This window comes from Fusarium coffeatum, assembly GCF_003316985.1.
Source record: "Fusarium coffeatum strain FIESC_28 chromosome Unknown BRIP53273_contig_372, whole genome shotgun sequence".
Classification (NCBI taxonomy): domain Eukaryota; kingdom Fungi; phylum Ascomycota; class Sordariomycetes; order Hypocreales; family Nectriaceae; genus Fusarium; species Fusarium coffeatum.
Genome location: NW_022158161.1, coordinates 46,547 through 69,126, shown reverse-complemented (window position 1 = coordinate 69,126; position 22,580 = coordinate 46,547). Strand labels below are relative to the sequence as shown.

Below are 22,580 nucleotides of genomic sequence, written 5' to 3'. Positions count from 1 at the left end.
AAAAGTGCCAATCTCTTCTTGGATAGTTTCCTCCAGAGGAAAACTGGTCAAAATACGTGGCCGTCAAAGGCCAATCCTGCAATTTGCGCTGAATAAAGGATCCGTAGTTTTCCCTTGCCAAAATTTGAGATCCGTTTCTCCATCATCAGAAGATTGAAGTACAAAAGGAGGTTCCATATTTTGTTCGCACTTCGAGTATATCTAGTCTTTCTTCCTGATTGTTTCCATCTTGATTCGTTTTGATATAGAAGGGACGCCATCACCAATGGCGAAAGCAGCCTGGCTGATAGATAGATAGCATGTCCGTAGACAATGTGAAGTATTGCGAATGACATAATCCGGATATCCCAGTCGCTTGAGATGATCGATCTAGACACGCTCTGGTATCTCGCTCTCCCATAGCGCCTTGGTGATAGGCAAAGCTCTGAAGAAATCACTAAGCTCCAGCTCGTACACAATCTGCTGTGCAAGTTCGAGGGTGTGGAACACGCGGTCTGCCTCATCGCCCGTACCTATGAAAGGAACACTGGGGGTGAGAGAGATTGTTGAGGGAGCAATTTGGTCGATTGATGGAATACTAGGTGCAGGAGATATTGCTGAAAATGGGGGTTCGTTCGTTGAAGGAACTCCAGGGACGGGAGAGGTTGGCAAAGAAGAGAGCTTGGTGGTTGAAGTGATACTAGGGACAGGAGAGGGCATCAAAGATGAGGGTTGGTTGGTTGAAGGAACCTTGTCGGCGGGAGAGGTTGTCGAGGAAGAAGATTGGCTGGAGGAAGGCTTATTCCGCCTGAAGGGTAGCCATTTCGAATGACGACGAGGCGGCATGATGGAGTTGAAGAGGGATCTCATGACTGTTGAGTTATGTGATAAAGGAAGACAGAGTTGATCTTCAGCTTCCAAAAGAGCAGAATTTATGCTGCAGAAATAGGCAACCATCCATTCACTTCCTCCCCCCTTACTTCACTGGACTGTTTGTTCTGGTAATTGAGACTCTTACAAGTTTAAGATGTTTGTAATTTGTATTAATTAGGGTATTACATGAAATCAAAACGTTCCATAGCCGTCTCATATCATGAGCAAGTACATATAATCTGGGGCAAATTTCCTAACGTGGTATCTAAAAACAAATAACTTTTTGTGCAAACGCGCTACACCGTCATCATCTCACAAGCCCAAGTCAAAAGAAAAACGCCTTGCTTTCAGGGTAGATGATGCGATAACGTCATTAGATGTTGGTGCCAGTCGTCAAACTAGCAGAACGTGTAAATAGAGATGGTAGTGAGGTTTAGGCGGTTTCCTTTCTGCTGCCAACGCTGTCACGTCGAGATCTGACAGCCGCCAAAGCAGTGTCATTGCCAGTCTCCTTCTCGTCCTCCTCGGCAGAAGAACCAGATCCAGGGGCAGGAGGAGCAGTGGGAGCATACTTGCTCTTCGCGCGAATCTTGGCACCATATCGGTAGAAGATGAAGGGAATGGGCGCAAGCACGGCAGCAACGCAGCCGAGAAGAGTGGCGGCATATTGAATGCCCATGCCATCAAACATTTGGCGGGCAAAGAGAGGGAAACCGGCACCGCAAAGGGATCGGAGGAAGGTGTTGCCAGCAATGGCTGAGGCGGCGAACATGAGATAGGCATCGACAAGGTAGTTGAGAGCCTGAAGGAAGATGGACATGAGACCGAAGCCTGTGAAAAGACCACTCAGAGCGGGAACAATCCAGTGAATGTTGGAGGTGTATCCAGTCCTGGTAGAGGTTAGTACTAATTTGATCAAAGTGTTTGCGGGTAACTTACCATCCAAACCAGAAGATACCGATGGTGAAGGAGACACCACCAGCCATGACATTTGGAAGTCGCCATTCGGGAATAGGAATGCCATTGTTGGCTTCAAGCTTTCGGATGTACCAGGGCTGCATAGCAATGACCGAGGCACCAGCAATGAGCTGACCAATGATCATACCGAAGAAGCAGAGACCAGACTGGCCAGAGCTGAAGCCGTGAACACCGACAAAGACAAGCGGGTAGGCGGTAAGGAAAAGGTAGAGAAGACCATAGATGAAACTCATGTAGATGGAGAGCAAGAGAATGATGGGCTCGGTGAAGAGCAGACGAAGAGGTCGAGAAAAGTTCTTCTGCACAAGCTCCTTGAAATCAACCTCGATTTCCTCCTGCTTGGCATGGATACCCCAGTTCTTTGTGCGACGTCGCAGATCAGCCGCCTTGGCGATGAGAATGACAGGAGGGTAAGTCTCCTCCAAAAAGATGACGTCGAGAATGAGAGCAGTGAAACCCATGATGGAGGCGAGATACTCGGTCCAGCGCCAGCCAAGGTGAGATTCAACGATGAAACCACCAATGAAGGGAGCGAGAAGAGGACCAGTGAAGACGGACATGGAGAACAGAGTGATGGCAGTACCTCGAGTACGGTTGTCGAACATGTCGGAGAAGACAGCTGCAACGACAGCAAGAGGACAAGCACCAAAGAAACCACTAAAGAACCGACAGAGCAGAATGGTCTGAATATCCTTGCCAGTAGCACAACCAATTGAGAAGACGGAGAAACCAAAGATTGAGATGAGAATCGGCAAACGACGTCCTTTCAACTCAGACAGAGGAGCCCAAAGAGAAGGTCCGAAAGCGAAGCCAAGCACGTAGAAAGTAGTTCCCAAGAGACCAACTTCATTGCCAACATTGTACTCTGCGGAAACAACCATAGTAGCAGCAGAGAAAATGGAGGATGTGAAGGCAGATGTCATGGTGGTGAAACCCAGAACAGCAGCAGTAATAAGCTTCTTCTTCAATGGCCAATTTTGCGAGTGCATAGGATCATTGGGTCCATCGAACTCGACAACATACTGTTCCTGCTCAGGCAAGGGAGGTGGATAAGGCTTTCCAGCGCCAAAGTTGGGCAGAGGCTTCCTTGAGGCGCGCGAAGCAGTTCGGGATCGCAGACTACCTCCGACGGTGGCATTGTGCTGGCTACGAGCGGTTTGAATTCGGCTGAGTGCAGTGGGATGGCGCTCAAGGTCGTTCTGGGTCGAGACACGGCTGATGCTGTTGTATTGGCCGATGGAACGGCTTCGTCGACGGGCTGAGTTCTCGGAGGATGAAGATGAGACGGTAGAGTTGGAGATGACTCGCTCGATTTCAGCACTGTCGCGCTGTTGGTAACGCTGAGGAGATGCTGCGCGCTCTGCGTCCAGCAGCTCCTGGTCCACGATGTTCCCCGACATCGTTGGTGTAGTTTCTGGAGTTCAATCAAGTAGGCGTATTGTACTAGAGCAATTGCGATGCGGAAAGGTATTGCAAATTAAGCAGAGAAAAAGGGGTGGGCGGAATGTATCCAGTATATAACCTCTCTAGTTTTCCTTTCTGGTTCCCGTCTTGTTATAAGCTGCAGCGTAACCAACTATGACGCTAAAACCCGATAATGGCTGGTTCGTCGGGAAAAGGCGAGACGGATTCAATCGCGACGCTAGCTGTAGCCAGTACGAAAAGGGTCAAGTAAGACAAGTCAAATTTGAGTCAAGTTCGAGTCAGGAATATGTAATAGAAAAGAGAAGGGTATTGACTCGAATTAACACGCTGAAAACAGTCTTAAGTACTGGAGTATGAAGAATATCATAAACAAGAGGCGAAAATAGGGTGATGCCATGTATAAGTAATCGACTTAGACGAGGTACGAATGAGTCCACTCGATTCCTAGTGCCAATCTCTTGGCCGAGAAATGAAACCAGAGATCCATTCATTACTAACGTTACCACCGAGGAACCAGATCAGTCCAACGACCCAAACAGCCAGACCCTGGCAACCACGAGAGAAAAATTCTTTGCTCCGGGACAAGGATCCACTAATTCTTCGGCACCCACGCTCGGCACGGCGCCGCACAGGCTAGACAAGGTCCGAGCACCCATCTGCAGTCACTTATCAGTGAGTCTCTACTGCTGTCTGCAGCCTGCAGCTGAGTCCTATATCCGATTGATAGACGCTATATCCGCAGGGCTTTCTCCTGCTCCCTTCCAACGATTATTGATCAGTGAGGGCGTTTGATGCGGCCAGCTTACTGATAAAATGCACCGTGCTTGCGGATCATCTTGGTAAGCAAGACAACAGCGAGAAAAACAAATCAGATGAGTCAATCGATCTCTGTGTCTTGGGCCGAATTGCCGTGCATGGATACTATCTCAATTCCAATCTTCTTTTTCTCAAGCCAGTGACTGACCGTCTCCATATTTGGGCTTCAAAGGTTCCCTTGCCCCTGATGGCCCCCTAGATCCATCTACGGTATCAACGGGGAATTCAAGATTTATTTGAAGCATGGACCAAGTCGTTTATTGACAAGATGCCCCTGAGCTGTATGAATCATGGATACAGCATGAACTCGATGTCTTGGATTGTGACTGTTAACTGTCTAACCGTTGAATTGGTCCCTGCAGTAATATCCGGTTATCGTAATGCTTGCGGGTTCCTTTTGCTGACTTGCTGTCAACACCATCAACAGAATCCTTCTTCTCCTCCTCCTCCCTTGTTATGGATCTTACACGCATTTCATCCCATCGTATTTCGCTTCGTTGCGCAAATCACCAAAATGGCCCCAGCCAATGGAGGGAGCCGGCCGAGTGTGATGCCGAAGTGGTTCCACCTTTAAGCTTCTCGAACAAGCTTAGACATGCACGGTGATGTAACTTTTTCGGCCACAGCGATTCCCATCCTCACTCACTTTCAATTCCCGTGCTTTTCTTTGCCTTTGTCTTTGTTTCTGTTTATTTCCTTGCTCAACATGCCGTGGTTTACCGTGTATAACCCGGTCGTCACCTTCCGAATTTCCGTCTTGTTACCCACGGAACACTCTCGGAACTACGGCCAAGAAAACAAATATTCTTATCGTTTCGATGTCAATTCCGAGAGATAGCTGGCTTTGTTTATATCATGATGTTTATCTATTTACTAAATCAGGATGCACTATCGAACGCCCCAACCGTCGTCCAGCAAAGCCGTTGCTTCTTCAAGACTCAAGCCCGCCGTCTCGGGATAGATGCGCCACACCAAGAAGTATCCCCCGCCGCAGATGATCGCATACAATACGAATGTCCAAGACGGGCTCAGCAGGTCCATCAATGGCAAGAACGTCAAACCCACAACGAAATTGGCGGCCCAGCTTGTGGCCGTTGCTACACCGCTACCGAGCGATCGAACCGCCAATGGGAATAACTCGCTTTGCATCCAGGGGACGTTACCGAGACCCAGCGCGTACGCGGCGACATAGACCATGATGCTCACAAGGATGGTGAGGGCCGCCATCTCATGTCCCGTAGTAGCAGGGGGTTCCTCGGGGGCTGTGTTGACTCCGGCTGCTAGCGAAAGGAACGAGAATCCGTAGGCCGACAGCAACAAGCCAACCATCATGAAAGGGATCGAGTATAGGAGCACTCTCCTTCGGCCGATGCGATCAACGAGTCCCAACGCAGCAACTGTTCCGAGGAAATTTGTAACGGCCACCACCATCGAGGTAAGTGTAGGGCTCTGGAAGCCGATAACTGTGAAGATGGTTGCAGAAAAGTACATCAGAGAGTTCTGTGAAAGTATTAGCCATTTGTAGAAATTGTAGTCGTTTGTTTGGTTACTCACGAAGCCACAAAGCTGTTGCAGCCCTTGAAGTAGGCACGCGATAGCCAAAGCCCTGCGGTTTCTTCCTTCACTGACGAGAGTTTCCCATCCACCAAGCCACTTCCAACGGCTGGATGCCCGGTGATCACGCAATCGTTGCGCCTCCTGCTCCTCTCGTACTTCAAGCTCGATCTCCTTGATAACTGCATCTGCATTGTGTTGCAATGCGTCACCATTGACCCGTCGAATAACCTCCTTAGCTGTGCTGGATCTACCAACCTTGACCAGCCATCGAGGTGTCTCGGGCATAAAAGCAATCATACCTCCTTGTATGATCGCGGGCAACGCACCCAGGCCAACCATCCATCGCCATCCTGTGGCTTGAGAGCCATAGGTCGAGAAAGCCCATCCGACGATATACGCAATGACCTGTCCCAATGTAATAAACATAATGTTCAGCGTTACCAGACGCCCTCGATGCGCAGCTGGCGCCACTTCAGCAATGTACAACGGCACAACGAAGCTGGCAGCGCCGACTCCAGCACCGATAATGCACCGCCCTGCGACCATGATCGGAACTGTAGAACTCCATGCTTGTAATAGGGCGCCCGCGATAAAGAGAATGTCGGCGTAGAGGATAACATGTTTGCGTCCGAGTCGATCGGCGAGAACGGATGAAAAGGGCGATATGATAAGTGCGAAGAGCGACGTGGAAGAAGTAATGATCGATTTGTCCATCGAGGTTAGTTCGCGGTTCGAGAGCGATGTTCCTATCGAAACGAGGGTAGCGGAAACGACTCCTGTATCATCTGCGGGTTCTTGTCAGCACAAACTCGACGAGTATAACGCACAATGGATACATACATCCAAATAGTAGACCGCTGATACCAGCAGCGAATGTCAATGCCAAGACAAATACACTAGGCATTCCGCTCTCCGTCTTGCCCGCTTCGATGGGGGACCCTTGGGCAGAATCATAATCGAGCTCCTCTTCTTCGTCGCCATGGCCCGCAATCAGCGGCGCTTGGGAGCTATCCATCGTATCGCGATACAGTAGCCGTAGCGTTCGTGCGGATTGCCTTCAATGCAATTCCACGAGGCTATGGTGAAGTGGTCATGAGGGAGGGAGATTCGTGGATCCGGGGTTCTTATGATGGATGATCAGCACCCCTGGTCACATGGGACATCTACAATTGATGCTAGTCAAGGAGATACTTATGTTGTCATCCATGGCTTGTATAAAGTAAAAGTATCTCACTAACAGCTACCAATAATAACTACCGACAGTTCCGGCATCCATACCAACCAGTAATTCATTCTCACACTCTATTCTTCATTGAACTTATGTCACGATACCTTTCAACTGACCAAATGCATGTTCTTCAAAAAGAAGTAACCGTGCACAGCCGCAACGCCAAACGGTTGAAGCGCCCATGGCAGTCGATGCCTCACATGTCTGCTCATGGACTTTGCCATAACAGTTTTTGGTGCTCCAGGCGTATACATCCAGTCTCGCAACAAATCCCATGTGAGTTGTTGGACAGGAGCGACGCGTGCAAACATGTATGTTTCGAAACCCTTGATCGCCTTGTCCAGTTCTTGGTCGTCTTCGTTCGCAGCTTCATTAATAATCTTTGCAAGTCGCATCGCATCATCGAGAGCCTGGTTTACACCTTCACCAGCGTAAGGTGTCATGAGATGGGCGGCGTCTCCAATAAGAGTCAGTCCCTGTTTATGCTCCCATTTGCTACCGACGGGAAGCATATAAAGTGAACGTGGATTGCAACGGCCATTGGATAATTCGATTGCTTGTTTGAGCCGAGGGTCCCAATCCTGGAACCTTGTCTCAAGTAACGCCTGTGTTGTCTCTTTCAGATCATGAGGGTTGTAATCGCAGTTCTCCGGCTTGTACCAGTCTGGGTCTTCGGTGACGAAACTGCAATATATGTTCAAACTGCCATCACCCATCTGTTGGACAGATGTGCGGTTACCATCTGTGCTGGCAAAGATGCTTCCTCGATTCACAAGCTTGTACAGATCTGAGGCGTTGTTTTCGGCGTCTGTGATTTCCAGCTCATGCATTCCGATGCCTGCAAACTCTGGGACAAGATTTGGATCAATCTCCTTTCGTACTTTGCTCCACGCGCCGTCTGCGCCAACAATGAGATCGAATCCGTCGACAATGGTGTGGTTGAAAACAAGACTTCGACCTTCAATCTTCTTGAGATGGTGACCCCATCGGATCATGCCCTCGGGCAGTGACTTTGATAGTATTTCTCTGAGGCTGGAACGATCAATCTCGGGCCGTTCTTCAATCTTGTTGTATTTGCCGACTGCGGTCTTCACGAGGTGATATTCTAAATTCTTGTCTACGATGGCCATGTACTGGCCGTCATAGCGAGCGTGCTTGAGAAACTCATCAAAGACCCGTGCTTCTTTGAGGGCTGCAAGACCTGTAGCGGTGTGTAGATCCAGAGTACCTCCTTGGGATCGGAAGTTGGGGTGAGCCTCTCCTTCAAAGACAGTGACTTCTGCGCCTGCCAAATGAAGAAGCCTTGCTAACAAGCATCCTGGATATGTCAGTGAAAGCATCTTTATCTGATGAAGGACTCGTACCAGCTGGACCTGCTCCAATGATTGCTATCTTTCGGTTGCCCATCTTTAAATTATTTGTTTAAGAGGTATGTGGTGTAAGTGGAGGAGGACTATGGCTATGATCCCGTTGAATGGGAGATAATGAGACTATCATATCTGTTGATGGCTGGGCACTCTCGTCATTTAAATACAGTTGTTTCCTGTAACCGCAACCACGTTGCTTCATCGTGGTGGCTTGGTTTCCAGACAAGCACAGTATCGACCATTAGCCCGCAGCCGGAGCTGAAGGAGTCTCGATGAACCCCGACGGGTGAAGCGGCTTCAAAGTTCAGCCCAGCTGAACCCACGTTAAGCCACTTCTGGTAGTCTATTCGACGTGCTGGCTGCGCTGTAAATAGGATGACAGCCACCCAACAGTGTAGGTTCTACAAGTCAACGTTGCACCTTTCCGTAAGGCCGCTTTATCTAGTCTTCTATCATAGCCAGATAGATGTCCGCGGGGTCCGCTATCACAACAATATGTGTTAGCATCAATGGCAGATGCTCGGCGCCGTGTATCCCGCCATGTTGACCTGTACTGTATGCTTAGAATGCAAAGGGAAAATGCCCTAAGTGATCCGGGGTAGCATTAACATATTCACATGTTACATCACATGTGCTCTGAGCTGTCAAGTCCTCGAATACTGATAAACAGTGATGATGAAATGGTTGCAGTGTCCAAAATAGCATATTCTCCAACCTGTCACTCTTACGTTGGGTCAACTTAGTGTAATATTCAACAACCGGAGTAGGAAGTTGGAGTAAAAGTCCGTTCCCGCTTGTTGTGCCAGGCGAGGTGATCGTGTAAGTTGGACATTGCCCAAAAATAATACGTTCCTGGCCAGACTTTAATCAGAGAGCCTGCATGGCTGCTAAATTTATGACAGATAATATTTCAAGACTGGTATCTTCAAGTTACTTTCTGTTCCCCACGTCTTAAAGTTTAGAGATCAACCTTTCTGATACCTTCATAGCTACTCCGGTTTGATGATCATATATTCGACACATGGCTACGTGACAGGCATAGCCTTTAACAACAGCCATAATATGGTTGCTGATGCTCTGTGCAGTTGTTGAGATGCATAAAGACGCAGTCTATTACTGACAGCTACAAAGAGTCACCTGTTTAGGATACACAAACACTGCGTGCTGCCCTACTCTGTGCTAGTATCAACGGAGCATTTTATCGAAACCATGAAACAAGGCCCTACCGACCCCAGATCCATGAAACGAAGGCTAATGCTTGACAGCCAAGACGGCTGTAGCGTTAAAGCCGTTCCCTAGCCGACAGAGCAGCTATTTTGCGCCATATAGCACGTCGAGCGAAACTATAGTACGGGAAATCGGGCATAAACAATGGCATTGGTATAGGGTGTCTTGCTGGAATTATTATCATGTTATATAAAACTTTTGGTTCGTGCATAAGCCCTCGGACGTTTAAGCTCAGGATTCATCTCGAAATTTGATTTAAGATAATGTCAAAAAGAGTTTGGCTTGGTGAGGACATCCATTCCAATCAATCCACCGCCTCAACGGTTGTTGAACGTTAGATGGCGGTTGTAAGAGGCTCTCGTTTATTGGAACTCAAGTTGGGGTTGGGTGAATTCAATATATGGATTACAGACTGCCTTGTTGGGGGCGATAGAGGATCTAGCGGTTAAACTGCAGAGGCTTATGGAAGATGGACAATCTAAATCTTGTTCTAATACACTTAAACTGACTCACTGAATCCTATGATCTCAAACATTCAATGCCTTGATGTTTAAATGGATGCTTTCAGGCTCTAAACCTTGCGCTACAGTGGCACGTGCTATAGTGCAGGGGTCCCATCTACAGTACTAAGCCATAGCCTAGGTGGATTGGATGGATGGATCAAGGTTGGGTTGGGCTGGGCACTGGACTTTCAGCTATTGGGTCCCGTCTCGTCACTGATGAGGTGCAGATAGGTCAGTTATTGTATCCATCCACCATCATCATCCATCGTGCGCACCCTCATACTGTGCTTTGCTGTACTCAACCTCAACATCTCTCTTCTTTTATAGCCGCTCTCGGTACTCTCGCTACAACGAACTCTTTCTAGTCTCCTTGCGACGCCTTGGACGACCTTCAACGCCCGCTTTTGCGATTTCTCTACGGTCCATTCGTTTTGATGATGCCTCTTGCCCCTCGAAGGCCACCGAAATCCGATCATTAAGGAATTCCCTCTGCGCTCGATCTTCGAAGCATCGCGTTTAAACGAGGCTACCTCTCCTTCTTCTTCCTCGACTTCAATCGAGCACATATTTCTAGTTGCGAACACAAATATATCTCAAGCATAAGCCAACATGCAAGCTCCATCATCCGGCTCCCAACGCGCCTTTGCCCATCGCCGTTCGCCTGGCGCCGAGCCTGGACCACCGCCCAATGTTCCTGTTCGGTCCATTTCACCAGCGCTCCAGGCTCGAGCATCGAGCGCCTCGGCAAGATCTGTACAGTCGGCCGGTTCTCGAAGGATGAATCGTGAAGTGAGTATATAATCTGCAACGTGGGCAAGATTGTGCCCCTGCCGAGCCCTGCTGCCCCACGTTTGCCCAAGCCTGATTGCAACCAAGATACTGACGTTGTTGTTCTCCAGGGTTCCGGTAGCGGTTCCAATATGCCTCTATCGCAGATCGAAAAGAGCGTTACGCACCTGCTCGTTGCCACAAAACAACTCCTAGAGACACTGACACAATGGTCGCGCGGGCAAGCTACAGATAGCCAGGTGTCAGATGTCTACGTGCGTCTGGGATACGAGTTCAACATGGCTTGCCGCGCATTTACTGCCATTCATGTTGACACATCCGATCTAGGAAACGTACCCGATTCACTGCGACATATCCTTGAGGCAACGCTGAGCCAAGAGGCCAGCGCCGAGAGTTTAGAGAAATATCTGCCCAGGATCCGCGACATAATCATCAATTTGCTACACGGCCTAAAGCGCAAACAACAGAAGCTTCGTCAGAAACAAGCTCGAGATCGCGACGGCCATGCACCACCCGATAGAGCAACCAGCATCAGCACTGTTGGCAGCGGCAACAGCGGACTCACCAACATGTTGGAGGAGGGATTAGAGAATGGGTTTCAGCCTCAGCCCGAGGCGCAGCCGACTGAGAATCTGCCTTCGTCGAGTGGTAGTAACCGATCTCCGCGCCGCTTCAACGCCCAGCGGGACTCGTCTCGAGTATCCGCGATATCAGAACAATCTTCACTTTCGAGCAACACGATGCAGAATATGCCGGTAGTGCCACCTTATCCCGAAGGCGACAGTTCAATTCCATCAGGACCTCCTGCGCCTCCTGCGCCTTCCGGAGAACTCAATATCGATTCGTTCCCTCCTCCGCCACCCCCTCCGCCCGACAACACTTCGAGCGCCCTCGCAGCTCTGCAGAAGGGTGGAGATCTCGAACGACGAGCTTCACGTCGGTACTCTCAATATCAGATATCGAAGCACCTGGGAGGTGCCAATGGTGTTCCAATCTTGCCCTCGCAGAACTCACCCATCCCTAACAGAGGAAGAAAGGAGGTTCGAGAATCGCTACGCGCGGTGCAGGGTCGACAGTCTATCCGACACAATCGCAATAACTCAAGCCAGTCTTTGCGAGCAAACACGGCGGAGGACTCTCCCGTAAGGATACCAGACAAGGTTTCCGAAGAAAACCCTCCGGCAGAACTGCCCGCCAAAATAGATAGTCCAGTGCCTCAAACTCCAGATGAAGCATATGCGGCCAGTGCGACGCTCAGCGGGCCTCCTACTGACCCTATGTTCTATCAGGATGATGGCAATGCACCAGAAACACCAAAGATTGAGAAGCCCAAGCCCCAACCTGAAGTTGCGCCCACGCCACCACCAAAACCTACCGAAACATCATACTTCCAGGACTCTCCCCCGCCAACACCCTCAAAGGATCTGACCTTGTTCCTCCAGTATAAATCTAAAGTCAAGAAGTTTGTTCTACCTGAAGGAAGGGCCGAGCTTACAATCGGGCGACTGCAACTTGCGTTTATCGAAAAGTTTTCTTGGAATACACAACACAATGGCGCCGATCTTCCCGAAATCTATATTCAGGACCCCGTCTCTGGTGTACGGCATGAACTTGAAGACTTGGCAGATGTTAAGGATCGAACCGTTCTTGTCCTGAATGTGGAGGCCCTAGACGAGGTCAAGAGGCATATCGACGACGGAATTGCGTCCTTGACTGAGATCGTCCGCGACGTTAAGCAAACAGTAACTGATCAAGGAGCGGCTATACAACGAGTCTCAGACCGACAGCAGGAAGCAGTGAACGAAATGGCTCGACTGGCACTGTCACCACCTTCCTCAGCCGCCTCCACTGATGGAGCCAAGACACAGTTCACTTCAGGCCGGAAATTGAATAACAGTCACCTAGGAGAATTGAAGAGTCTGAGACAGGATCTGGCTGTCATGCGCCAAACCTATTCGAATTTTCAAGCCGACATCCAGGACTCCATGGCTACTATTCGCAGCAAAGCTGCTAATGTCAAGGTTGCCACAGCCAGGGCTGCTATTCCCGATATCGAGGGCGATGCAGGCTACTCATACGTTACCAGCGGCCGCAAGCAGCTCAATAGCGACTCTGATCGATTGGTTGGTAAAGTGGACGACCTCCAGGATCTCATCGAGGATCTGCGCAAGGACGTGGTGCACCGCGGTGTCCGACCTCTCCCACGACAGCTGGATTCTGTCGGCAAAGATATCTCGACGTTGAGCAAGGAACTGAAGAGAATGGAAGAGTACATGACTCAGGAGAAGCCCATTTGGACCAAAATCTGGGAGAAGGAGCTGGAAGACGTCTGCCAGGGTCGTGACGAGCTTCGTCTTATGGAAGATCTTTTGGTTGATCTGCGAGATGATCTAGAGAAAGCTTCAGAAACGTTTACGCTTGTGGAACAGGCAACCAAGGAACAGATGAAGGACAATGGCACCGGTGCTAGTGCAGGAACCGCTCGACAATTCTCAAAGGGTCTTATCAACCTTGGCAACAGCTCCGATCAGAGCGCGGCAAAGGAGGGTGTTCTCGGCGAGGTGAGAGCGCTGCAGCCAAACCACGAAGATCGTCTCGAAGCTATTGAGCGTGCCGAGAAACTACGCCAGAAAGAGCTTGCGACACGACATGTTAATCCCATGCACCGCGAAATCATCAACTTCGTTGCGGACGGCAAGCTCAAGAAGTCTGGCGGATTTGAGGAGGTTGAGCGAGCTCGCAAAGCCAAGGATGACCGCATCAGACGCGAGGTCTGGCAACGTCAAAACGGCATCATTCCCGAGAGTCCCATCGGTGAGGAGGGTGATGAGGGCCAAGTAGGTCAAGAGGAGATGGATGACGAAGAAGCCGAGTTTCTCAGACAAATGATAGCGGAGGAAGAGGCTGCTGCGGCGGCGGCAGCAGAAGATCAACCGCCATCCCCACCACCAAAGGATGGCAGCGACGACGGCAAGGGGTCGGAACAACCAAACGGTGCCTAGTTATGCTACTCCCGGTATCAAGTTTACAAGTTATATCATGTCTAGTCGGTTGGTGCGGTCCATTATGTTTACGGAGATAATGCCTGGGATGAGGTTTATGCGAGATTGTTTGAACGCGATGCATGTCGGTACGGTTATGGATATTCTTGTACTTAGGGTTTCCGGTAGTTTTAGTCGGGTTTTTGTCATAGCGGAGGCGAATGGGAAATATCTGTCGTTCATCTAATTCAGGCTTGCTGATATAAGTGATAACTTGGCTGAGTTGTACAAGTGTCGTCCACACCACAGGATCTACCAACTTTGATTTGTCGTTCGTTCTATTTTCCTATCACTTCATGATTGCTTGGAGGACATAGGTGGAAATATAGTCGTAATTCATTAATGTACAGTACTCTAAACCATCTTGGACTGCTCTCTGCCCACTAAACCCAAGCAGATCTCAGTATGAGTAGTGTAATATATAATTTGTGTATCAAGCTCTCTAGTGAATCGTGACCTTGTATTTCAGGAATCTTCAAGTACAGTGTAAGGCTATAAAGCGAGTTGTTGAGTACCCCGGCTATGTCAACAGACATGATGTCTGTCGACAGCCTGAGGGTTCTGAGTAGGTATTTTCTATTGCTCAGGGCTGCACAGCACCCTGGCTTTGAGTATGATATTTCGGTATTGCAAATGGCCTCCGTGCTCATCGCCATGCTTGGTCACCCCTGGAAAGGCGACACAGCATATTTCTCTTCCAGTTAGTGATTCTTCGTCTTCTCCGCCTAGATCTTCCATTGTTTCGGGCTCGAACATAACTCTTTGATGCGGTAATACCGTAGGCATGTTCACACGGAGAACGGCTTTTTGAACAGCAACGAGTCGCGCCAGTTCGACAGAGTTATTAACAAGAACTCGCAGTCCACTGTCTCGAGCTTCAGAGGAAGATGTGCCGCACAGGGCGTCCAGGATTCGGGTTATTCGTGTCAAGATAGTCTCGGTGACAGATGCTGTTGATTCCTCCAGGGAAGAAGCATCTCTATGGAGCAGAGATAAGGTAGAGGACCTCCATTGATTGATGGCTTCGTCAGAGTTGGCTGCCAAAATTAGCAATTGACTATCGTGACAAGTAACTATATACGTACCATATGTAGATATCAGCTTTTCTAATTGCCGGAACTGCTGCGTCTGCTCTTCTGTCAAACCAACAAAGTAGGTATCAAAGACCATCTCGACTAGTATCCTGGATACAATGGACTGCAAGAGGTAAACCTTGTGTGTCGACGCAAGCTCTTCATACATGGGCACGAGCTCGCTAATCTCAGCCAATGTCGCCTCGTCTAGATTCTCCAGATCTGCTAGCTATTAGGACGTAGATCTTTCGACCAGCAGCAGGACTACTCACTTATTTTGGCTTTCCTGAAGTTCACTATAACCCAGTTTTGAAGTCCGTTGCCCAATCGTGCCATGCCATCGCCAAAGACCTCGTCGCACTCCTGACCATCTGTTCTCGTGCTGTTACTCACCCACTCTTTTAGCCCACGGACTTGGCCTCTTAGTCCCCGAATCTCTTCGTCTCGCTCTTTCAGTTCTCGCCGTAGAACCTCCCAGCCCTCTCTGAGCTCTTCACGCTCGCCTTCTCGTACTTCAACCTCGGCGCGCAAAAGCCGTAGCTCGGTGTCCGTCCGTAAATATTGCTGGTTCAATGCACTGTGCTTCGCTTGCCAAAATGTCGCTGTCTCGCTTTCGTTCTGGCTAAGCTTGTCCAATTCGCGGTGGAACTCACGTTCCATGATACCCATCTCTTTCTCCAGGTACGCGATTCTCTCATCCTTCTCTTTCAGAGCAGCCTCAAGCCCGCGCTCTTTCTCCTTCTTCTCCCTCCGTTCCTTGCGTTCCTTATCACGATCCTTGTCCTTTGTGCTGCTGGCTCCTGTGGCCGTGCTCTCCTTCTCTTTGAGCGGGGCACCGCCGCCGCTGCTGTTCGTCTCATGGGACTCTTCGGGGGTCGCGTTGGTGTTGGAAGGCATGGCAGCTTTCGGCGGCATGGCTGGCATGCTGCTGGTTCGATTATTATTCGAGGCGCCTGTTCGCAACGTATGGGCAGACGAGTTCCCGGGGCCAGGACGGCGCTTTTCAGAAGTGTTCATGGCGGTAACGAGGCGGAGCTGTCAGATTGTGGTGTGTGTATAGCCTCCACTGAAGAGGATCGGATCGTCAAGTCGTGGGGTCCGATGCTAGGCGATCCTGTTTCCGCATTGTCGCTGGCATCAAGTGCAGTGGTAGTTCAATCCAAGCGGCTGATTGTGTAGAGACGTTAAAGAGTTATGGATGTTGATGACGTTTGATTCTTATTGTGATGCCTGGGGCTGGGTACTTGATTAGGAACTTTAGGCGGCCGCCCACTGAAGGCTGCGCTAATTCTGAGTTTATAACAACGTCTGTATCACATCCCGGTTTTGATATCGAATGAAACCGCCAACAGGAGTCATTATGCGGCTATGGGTTTGTCACAGGATTAATTGAGTGTTACTTTTGATTTGCTGATAACATAAAATCTCTACCAGTACTCTACAAAGACCACTTTTACATTGAAAGTTGTTGCCTGCTCACTGATTCCAAATTGATAACCTCGGATGCTCTGTCAGCCTTCAAGGTTTTATGAATAAATGGTTGGTAATCTACTGGGAAATAGGTTGGAAAGCGGCTGCCTTGTTCAAACTTGCTGTCTAATTCGGTAGTTCATCATCTCATCATCTCATCATCTCCTTTGCTGGTAGAGTAATTTAGGTGCCTGACAATCAGTCCATGTCTAGGCTTCTCCAAGTCAGGGCCTTAGCCACGATATTCGCTACAGCATTGCCTGGACAGCCAAGATAAATCGGGTTCTCTAGGCTACAGTTAGAACTCGACCTCAGCTTCGACTTCATATGCTTCGTCATCCGTTCCCTCAATCTTCTTTGCACCCATTCGACATAGCGCAACTCTGTCCACAGGCATATCTTCCAGCCAAACATAGTCATCATATAGATTGACCATGTCCCGTGCATCAATGGTCATTCTTTCTCGGATTCTTCTTCCTCGATCATCCTTGACGTAAATCGTGTTGACTACGGTTGCATGGAGCAACAATGGTCTATCTTCCTTAGCCATCAGTCCTGCCTCTTGGAATGTGGCTTTGATTTGCTCGCAGAACTTGTACAGAATCCCTTCTGTATCTACAGGAGCAGCATACAACACCGAAGTCTTCGCAGGCGACTGCATAGCATGTAACCCTTTCAGCGTAATCGAAAGCCGCTCTGCAGTTGAGGATGTCCCAGCTTTAGCATCTGCAAGGAACTCGCTTAGTCTCAAGCTTTTCAGTACCTCGGTTGCCTGCTGGACACCTTCGTCCTTAAGACTCATAACACCAAGCGTCAGATGTAGCGTGCCGGCTGGTCGCACTGCTGTTGGTGGAATCCCAAAGCTGGCAGGATTGGTAACCTCTGTGCGGAAAGCAGCAATGCTTCTGACAAGCTGCGGTCCGGTCAAGGAAATACACACGAAATGTGTTGGGGACGGTCTGCCTGGTTTGGGCGGCATGTTTGCAGTTGTGAGTTCTGGTTGATGGAAAGGCACTTGTCTGAGTATGCGTTATCCTTCAAAATCAAGATAGCAGTCTAAGTGTCTTCAACGTATGTTTCCCTAAACCGTTGATCAAGTTAGCAAGTAGATCTCTTCCGCATGTATTTCAAAAATCTCAAGCCGCAAGGGGCACGAATATAGAACATCAATGTTCGCATACCCTGCCATGCGGTAGAGTTGAGGTTGTGGAACATGACTAACACGATGTATGTAACGCATCTGACGTTGGCTCATAACACCCCGATGATGTCAGGTCTTCGTATCGGCTGATCTTATAGATTGCTGTAAGCTGTGTCAAGATTACCCCACCACCTAATGTCAGAGCTTTCTGGAGACGTATCAGAACAGTCGCATATGTACATACGTAGAACTTCAGCACGAGGACTAATATACTGAAATCAAAAACGATCCAAAGAGACAGATCTCGTAATGTGATAGTTCCACAACCTATATCACAGCAAGGAACTAGTTAGGACAATGTTTCTCTTTTGCGTCAGATCCATAGTTGGTCAAGTCTATCTACAAGCCATCTTTCCCCTTCATCACGGATCTTCTTTTCAATTGAACGAGGAGGGGAACAGCATCTCATTCCACACTTCCTCGTGTCACCTCCTACTATGACTAACCTGACGGGTCGTTCTCTCAGCCTCAAGCCTTTCCAAGGCCTGGGGTATCTGCTTCGATGAACCCGGCCTCTCCGTCCCTGAATATACCCAAAACACAACAAGTATTTGACGAGTCGTTACCCCCCTTCGCTCACGGTGCGCGACAAGGGCGTTGCGCTTCAGAAAGCTTGTTTCTGTTCGAACGTGAACGTGTTGACTCAATCCGAGGCATTATTTGAGTGGTGTAACTGCGTTATTCCTTGTTCTCATAGTACTTCTCCAGTTGCTCCTTTACCACGTCGTAATCTTTCTTAACAACGGTGAAGGAGTCTCGGATGAGCTCTAGGCACTTCTCGTCATCATCTAGGGTAGAGCCATCCAAATTCTCATTCTTGCCATATCGCTGGATCGCTTCACATCCGTCCCTGACCTTGACGAGTCCCAGTGTCGCTGAAGAACCCTTGAGGAAGTGGCCGAGAGATGACAGTTCTTCAAGATTTTTCTCATCCCTAAAATCGCAGAAACAATGATGGTCAGTCAAGATCTTCCTGCCGTCCGGACATAGTGCAGAATATGACTGAGCTGCTGCTTGTTAAGTCCTACTCACAATGCGGTATCAATCTGTCCAAAAGTCTCTTCTGCCTGTTCGAAAAAGCCGAAAACAATGGAGTGGCTAAACTCGCAATCGCCTGGCTCGTCCATCTCCAGAATTTGCTCGAAAGTGTTCATGTCGATGTTATCGCCGAACTCGACCTCGTCGACGGGTTCGGCCTGGGGTGGGTTAGTGACCAGATTTGACTTGATGCGCATCCAGTATCGAGCCCACCTTAGTCTCAGCTGGCGACATATTTGCTGTAGTATCTGTCTATGATCGGTATGGGTAGACAAGGTAATAAAACTATGCGAAGCGGTTCTGGACAGCTCCGGGGTAGCAATGCGGGCTCGGCGAAAGAGTATAGTCGGAGAGAGACGGTGACACCTGAGCTATGTATGTGTTAGAGACTCAGCCGAAGAAGAAGAGAAAGAAAAAACAATGAAGAATAAAAATCCAAAGCTGAAGCTGAAGCTAAAACCAAAGCTGCTAGGAGAAGGAGGAATGGCAAAGTCAAAGTAGTATTGGATTTTTGAAGGTTGAAAGTGGTAAGTAAAGCTAGAGCGGGACGTGTTGTGGAAGCTTGGCCCGAGGGGAAGGGAACAAGATGACCATCCGTAAGTGAGTGGAGTGGCTGGCTAGGGGTCTCAAGTTGCAGAACAAGCGACACTATGGCGCTCGAGTGACGCTTGCCGCTTTCTTGTCCAGCTCCAGCTCCAGCAGGTAGCAGCAATGGCGATCAGGAATGTAGGTACGAAAAGAACTGAACAGAACTGATCGAGTGACCGTTGGGGATAGAACTGATTCCAAGGGCTTGGTTGTGTGTGTGTACCTGAGGTTGCTTGATTGGGGGTCCTTTTTTGAGTTCACGGGAGCAGCAGCTATCCGAACGATGACGATATAGGTGAGGAGAGCTCGGTAAGAGTAAGACTCTTTTGAAGACGTGTAGAGAAGGAAAAAGACAAGAAATAGAGCACAGCTCAGTAGCGCAAACCAAAGTCAGAAGTCAAACAAAGCAAAAAGCAAAGTAAGGCAAGCAGAGGAGAACAAGGGCTCAAGATATGGCTTAGCCAGAAGGCGGCGGTTAAGAAGTGTGTGATATCGGCTGCTGGTATGTGGGCAGTTAACCTCATAAGTGAGGGGCTAACGATGGAGAGTGAGGGTCTTTCAGATCCATAACCAGCTTACTAGAATGGAAATGGAAATAGATAGCAAGTGGACAACAACAACAACAGTACAATCGACAGCACAGTACAGTAGCCATTGTGAGTGGGGTTTGACTGAGCTGCTCGCCGCTCTCTACCTAGCAAATGCAAGGCGTCGTCGAACCCAACACCCAGTCAGTCATTCATCCATGGATCTGAGTCTGGGTTTGAGACTGGGACGGACGGCACGTCAAGGGGGAGTGAGTGGGGGATGGTGTTTAGTGCGGAAAAATAACGAAAATTTAGGCGATTCAACTTGACCTCTAACTAAGGCCGAGCTAAATCTACATATCTCAGGTAAGGTAAGAGAGACATCTATTCAGGATAGATGTCTATTCATAGACTATCCGTTTCTGAGAAAGCAAACAGAGACACAACCGAAAAGAAGAAGAATGCGCATGCATAGAATAGATAAGTAGATGAATAGAGAGACATATCTCCTTACCTATGAACAGTGGGAGGCGGGGTGATTAGACTGTCGACACTTTTATATCAGGTAGGTCGTGAGGTAAGAATATCTTTATCGGTGCTTGTTTTCTTTATTTTACTTCTAGGGTCTTTGAATTATATCTCTGCGCGCCTTCCGTGAGTCTTCGCGTATAGGTAAATAGGCAAATATCGACTCGGCGCGTGTGGATGTAAAAGAGCTGGTTGACTTGAAGTCAAGTCCAGTCAAATGCTGATGGATGTTTTGCGGGAGGTCCCGAGGAGGGTTGCCCTGGTACGACTGACGACAGTGGCTGAATATAGCGTCAGAGGGCACGAGCAGGGGGCACAGGAGAGCCGTTGAGGAGAGCCGTAGAGAGTTATAGGCGAAAGGGTAGGTAAGGATAGAATTGTAGATTCACGGAAGAGAGGAAAAGAGGGAAAACTCGTAGACAGCGGACGACATTCACTTGACAACTGCGCTGCAGTACACTTTCAGAAGTCAAAACGCCCCCAGTCCCCGTCGGTTCCAATAATTAGCAAGGGCCCAGTCTAGTCTGGAGGGGCCCTGCCGATTACGTCGGTGTTTTGTACGAGAGTCCACTAAAAAAGAGAAGAAGAGTCTGAAGAGAGAGGGAAAATTGGGGAAAGAGCAGCTGTTGCATCATTTGGTTCCATTCCGTCGAGAAGCAGAAGGCCTAGATTCCAAAGCTTCCATTGGAGACACCAATCCCCAAACCGCAAAAGATCGCCTGTCATCCTACCATCCATCCATTCACTCAATCCATCATTCATGCTGCTTGCTGTTGGTTCTTGATATCGAGTTCGTCCTTTTGCTCTCACTCTCTTCCTTCTTCCTCTTCAGGCCACACCAGATTAGATCAGTGCCATCCATGCTTGTGCCACGCGATACCTTAATAGCAAAGCCGCTCCTCAACATCGCTGACTCGGCACACGATCGGAAACTTCTTTTAGGTATCCCACCCGACCTCTTCATGATAGGAAGTCGCTCGCCTTATTATTCTCGTTTCTCCGGGACTCATAACCGCGTCCGCCTAGCGCGAAATACTCGAGCCTTAACGTTATTCCGCTAGTTCACGGCAGCATGCACCACAAAAAAAACAAGCCATATCCAAATGCGACCATGAAGAGGAACAGTTTCTTCGGCCTGTATCCGGAATCCTAGACAAAACGGTGTTTCATACAATCGCCTTCCCTAGCTTATGCGAACGATACACTATGCAAGGACGGTGTACAAGGATCTCCAGAATCCAGAGACTCGCTATATCCAGCAGGCCGGTCATAGGTTCTAGGGCTTAGGCTCCGTGGAGGATGGCTGGATGATTAGAGCATACATAAAATCTTCCGTTGCGGTATGTTTCCGGGGTCCAGGATACCGTCACCCGAAGCTGAAGCAATTTGATATTGCCCTGTACCCGGTATTCCTCCACTCGCTGGCCAGCCACTGACCTGATAGCCCACTGTGTCAACGTCTCTTCCCTGAATACTTTTCTCGGCCGAAAGAACTTATACATATACGAAGTCGCTTACCAACGGTGTTTTATCTCCAGCTCACTTCGACAAAAAAACAATAGGACAACATAGTCAGGTACCCGAACTCGAGACAAGTCGCAACGTTCAGACTTCACCGAGTTACCGGTCCACCTGCCCAAGTCTTGGTTGGTACTCAGATAGGATACGATCGGCATCTCGGCCGCAGGTGCTGGAGCTTCTAACAAAGATTCCAACTTTTGGGAAAGCTAGGAAGGCAAGCTCCTGCAGGCATTCAGAAAGCTTAGAATGACATGCACGCCGTCTTATGCCCGTTGGCCCACCCGTCGAAAAGCTGGACCCAGCCAACGCAACGAACCCCTCAAACATTGCGACATGAATATCAATGCTGCCTGTCTTTCACACCAGCCACCGCAGTGATCCTCGGTGCGGCATTTTCTCCATTCATCCTTTCGTTCTGTTGTCAACCTGTGGCTTGGCCTGGCTACGTCTTCGGGTAGCTTTCGCTACGCCAATGTTGGGTCGGGTCCCTGCAGGGTCCGTTGATCAATCTCATTTAGCACCCCTCCTGCCCCTCGTGCACGGTCACGATCACGGTCATGGTCATGACTGATGGCGGGGTCCAACCACCGACGGCTCAAACGCTGGCCAGCTCATTACTCTCTGTGCTAACTATTCGTCAAATGGCATGGCTGACTAGACGGACCCTCACGGTCTTGACTCTTATGAGGTGTTACACTGTAGCTTGGCTTGCGAACATCAAGGTCAAGTTAACTGCCGGCTAAAACCCACCTGTCATACAGAGGGGCATTAATTATGCTCCCACTTAAATACAGGATCTTATCAAGTGATCCATGTCCTGATTGATGGTTTTGATATTGGGCTGTCTTTGC

General features: G+C 49.2%; 8 protein-coding genes across 8 annotated transcripts; 1 reads left to right on the top strand and 7 right to left on the bottom strand.

The window, feature by feature from the left end:
• Positions 1-369: 369 nt before the first annotated feature.
• Positions 370-849, bottom strand: FIESC28_11204 (uncharacterized protein; the record flags this gene model as incomplete). Its single annotated transcript, XM_031165331.1, has 1 exon — positions 370-849. The coding sequence occupies one exon, from the start codon at positions 847-849 to the stop codon at positions 370-372; it is 480 nt and encodes a 159-aa protein (XP_031010631.1).
• Positions 850-1,285: 436 nt separating this feature from the next.
• FIESC28_11203 (uncharacterized protein) lies at positions 1,286-3,230 on the bottom strand (the record flags this gene model as incomplete). The annotated part of the gene is made up of 2 exons (XM_031165330.1): positions 1,286-1,742; positions 1,792-3,230. 2 exons carry the CDS (start codon positions 3,228-3,230, stop codon positions 1,286-1,288), a joined length of 1,896 nt encoding a protein of 631 aa, XP_031010630.1.
• Positions 3,231-4,959: 1,729 nt separating this feature from the next.
• On the bottom strand, positions 4,960-6,643 carry FIESC28_11202 (uncharacterized protein; the record flags this gene model as incomplete). Its single annotated transcript, XM_031165329.1, has 3 exons — positions 4,960-5,571; positions 5,626-6,413; positions 6,469-6,643. The coding sequence occupies 3 exons, from the start codon at positions 6,641-6,643 to the stop codon at positions 4,960-4,962; spliced, it is 1,575 nt and encodes a 524-aa protein (XP_031010629.1).
• Positions 6,644-6,963: 320 nt separating this feature from the next.
• On the bottom strand, positions 6,964-8,263 carry FIESC28_11201 (uncharacterized protein; the record flags this gene model as incomplete). Its single annotated transcript, XM_031165328.1, has 2 exons — positions 6,964-8,174; positions 8,221-8,263. 2 exons carry the CDS (start codon positions 8,261-8,263, stop codon positions 6,964-6,966), a joined length of 1,254 nt encoding a protein of 417 aa, XP_031010628.1.
• Positions 8,264-10,562: 2,299 nt separating this feature from the next.
• Positions 10,563-13,744, top strand: FIESC28_11200 (uncharacterized protein; the record flags this gene model as incomplete). The annotated part of the gene is made up of 2 exons (XM_031165327.1): positions 10,563-10,742; positions 10,853-13,744. The coding sequence occupies 2 exons, from the start codon at positions 10,563-10,565 to the stop codon at positions 13,742-13,744; spliced, it is 3,072 nt and encodes a 1,023-aa protein (XP_031010627.1).
• A 615-nt stretch (positions 13,745-14,359) lies between these two features.
• Positions 14,360-15,873, bottom strand: FIESC28_11199 (uncharacterized protein; the record flags this gene model as incomplete). Its single annotated transcript, XM_031165326.1, has 3 exons — positions 14,360-14,820; positions 14,869-15,081; positions 15,129-15,873. The coding sequence occupies 3 exons, from the start codon at positions 15,871-15,873 to the stop codon at positions 14,360-14,362; spliced, it is 1,419 nt and encodes a 472-aa protein (XP_031010626.1).
• A 751-nt stretch (positions 15,874-16,624) lies between these two features.
• FIESC28_11198 (uncharacterized protein) lies at positions 16,625-17,305 on the bottom strand (the record flags this gene model as incomplete). The annotated part of the gene is made up of 1 exon (XM_031165325.1): positions 16,625-17,305. One exon carries the CDS (start codon positions 17,303-17,305, stop codon positions 16,625-16,627), a length of 681 nt encoding a protein of 226 aa, XP_031010625.1.
• Positions 17,306-18,205: 900 nt separating this feature from the next.
• On the bottom strand, positions 18,206-18,799 carry FIESC28_11197 (uncharacterized protein; the record flags this gene model as incomplete). Its single annotated transcript, XM_031165324.1, has 3 exons — positions 18,206-18,461; positions 18,560-18,723; positions 18,779-18,799. The coding sequence occupies 3 exons, from the start codon at positions 18,797-18,799 to the stop codon at positions 18,206-18,208; spliced, it is 441 nt and encodes a 146-aa protein (XP_031010624.1).
• Positions 18,800-22,580: the final 3,781 nt, after the last annotated feature.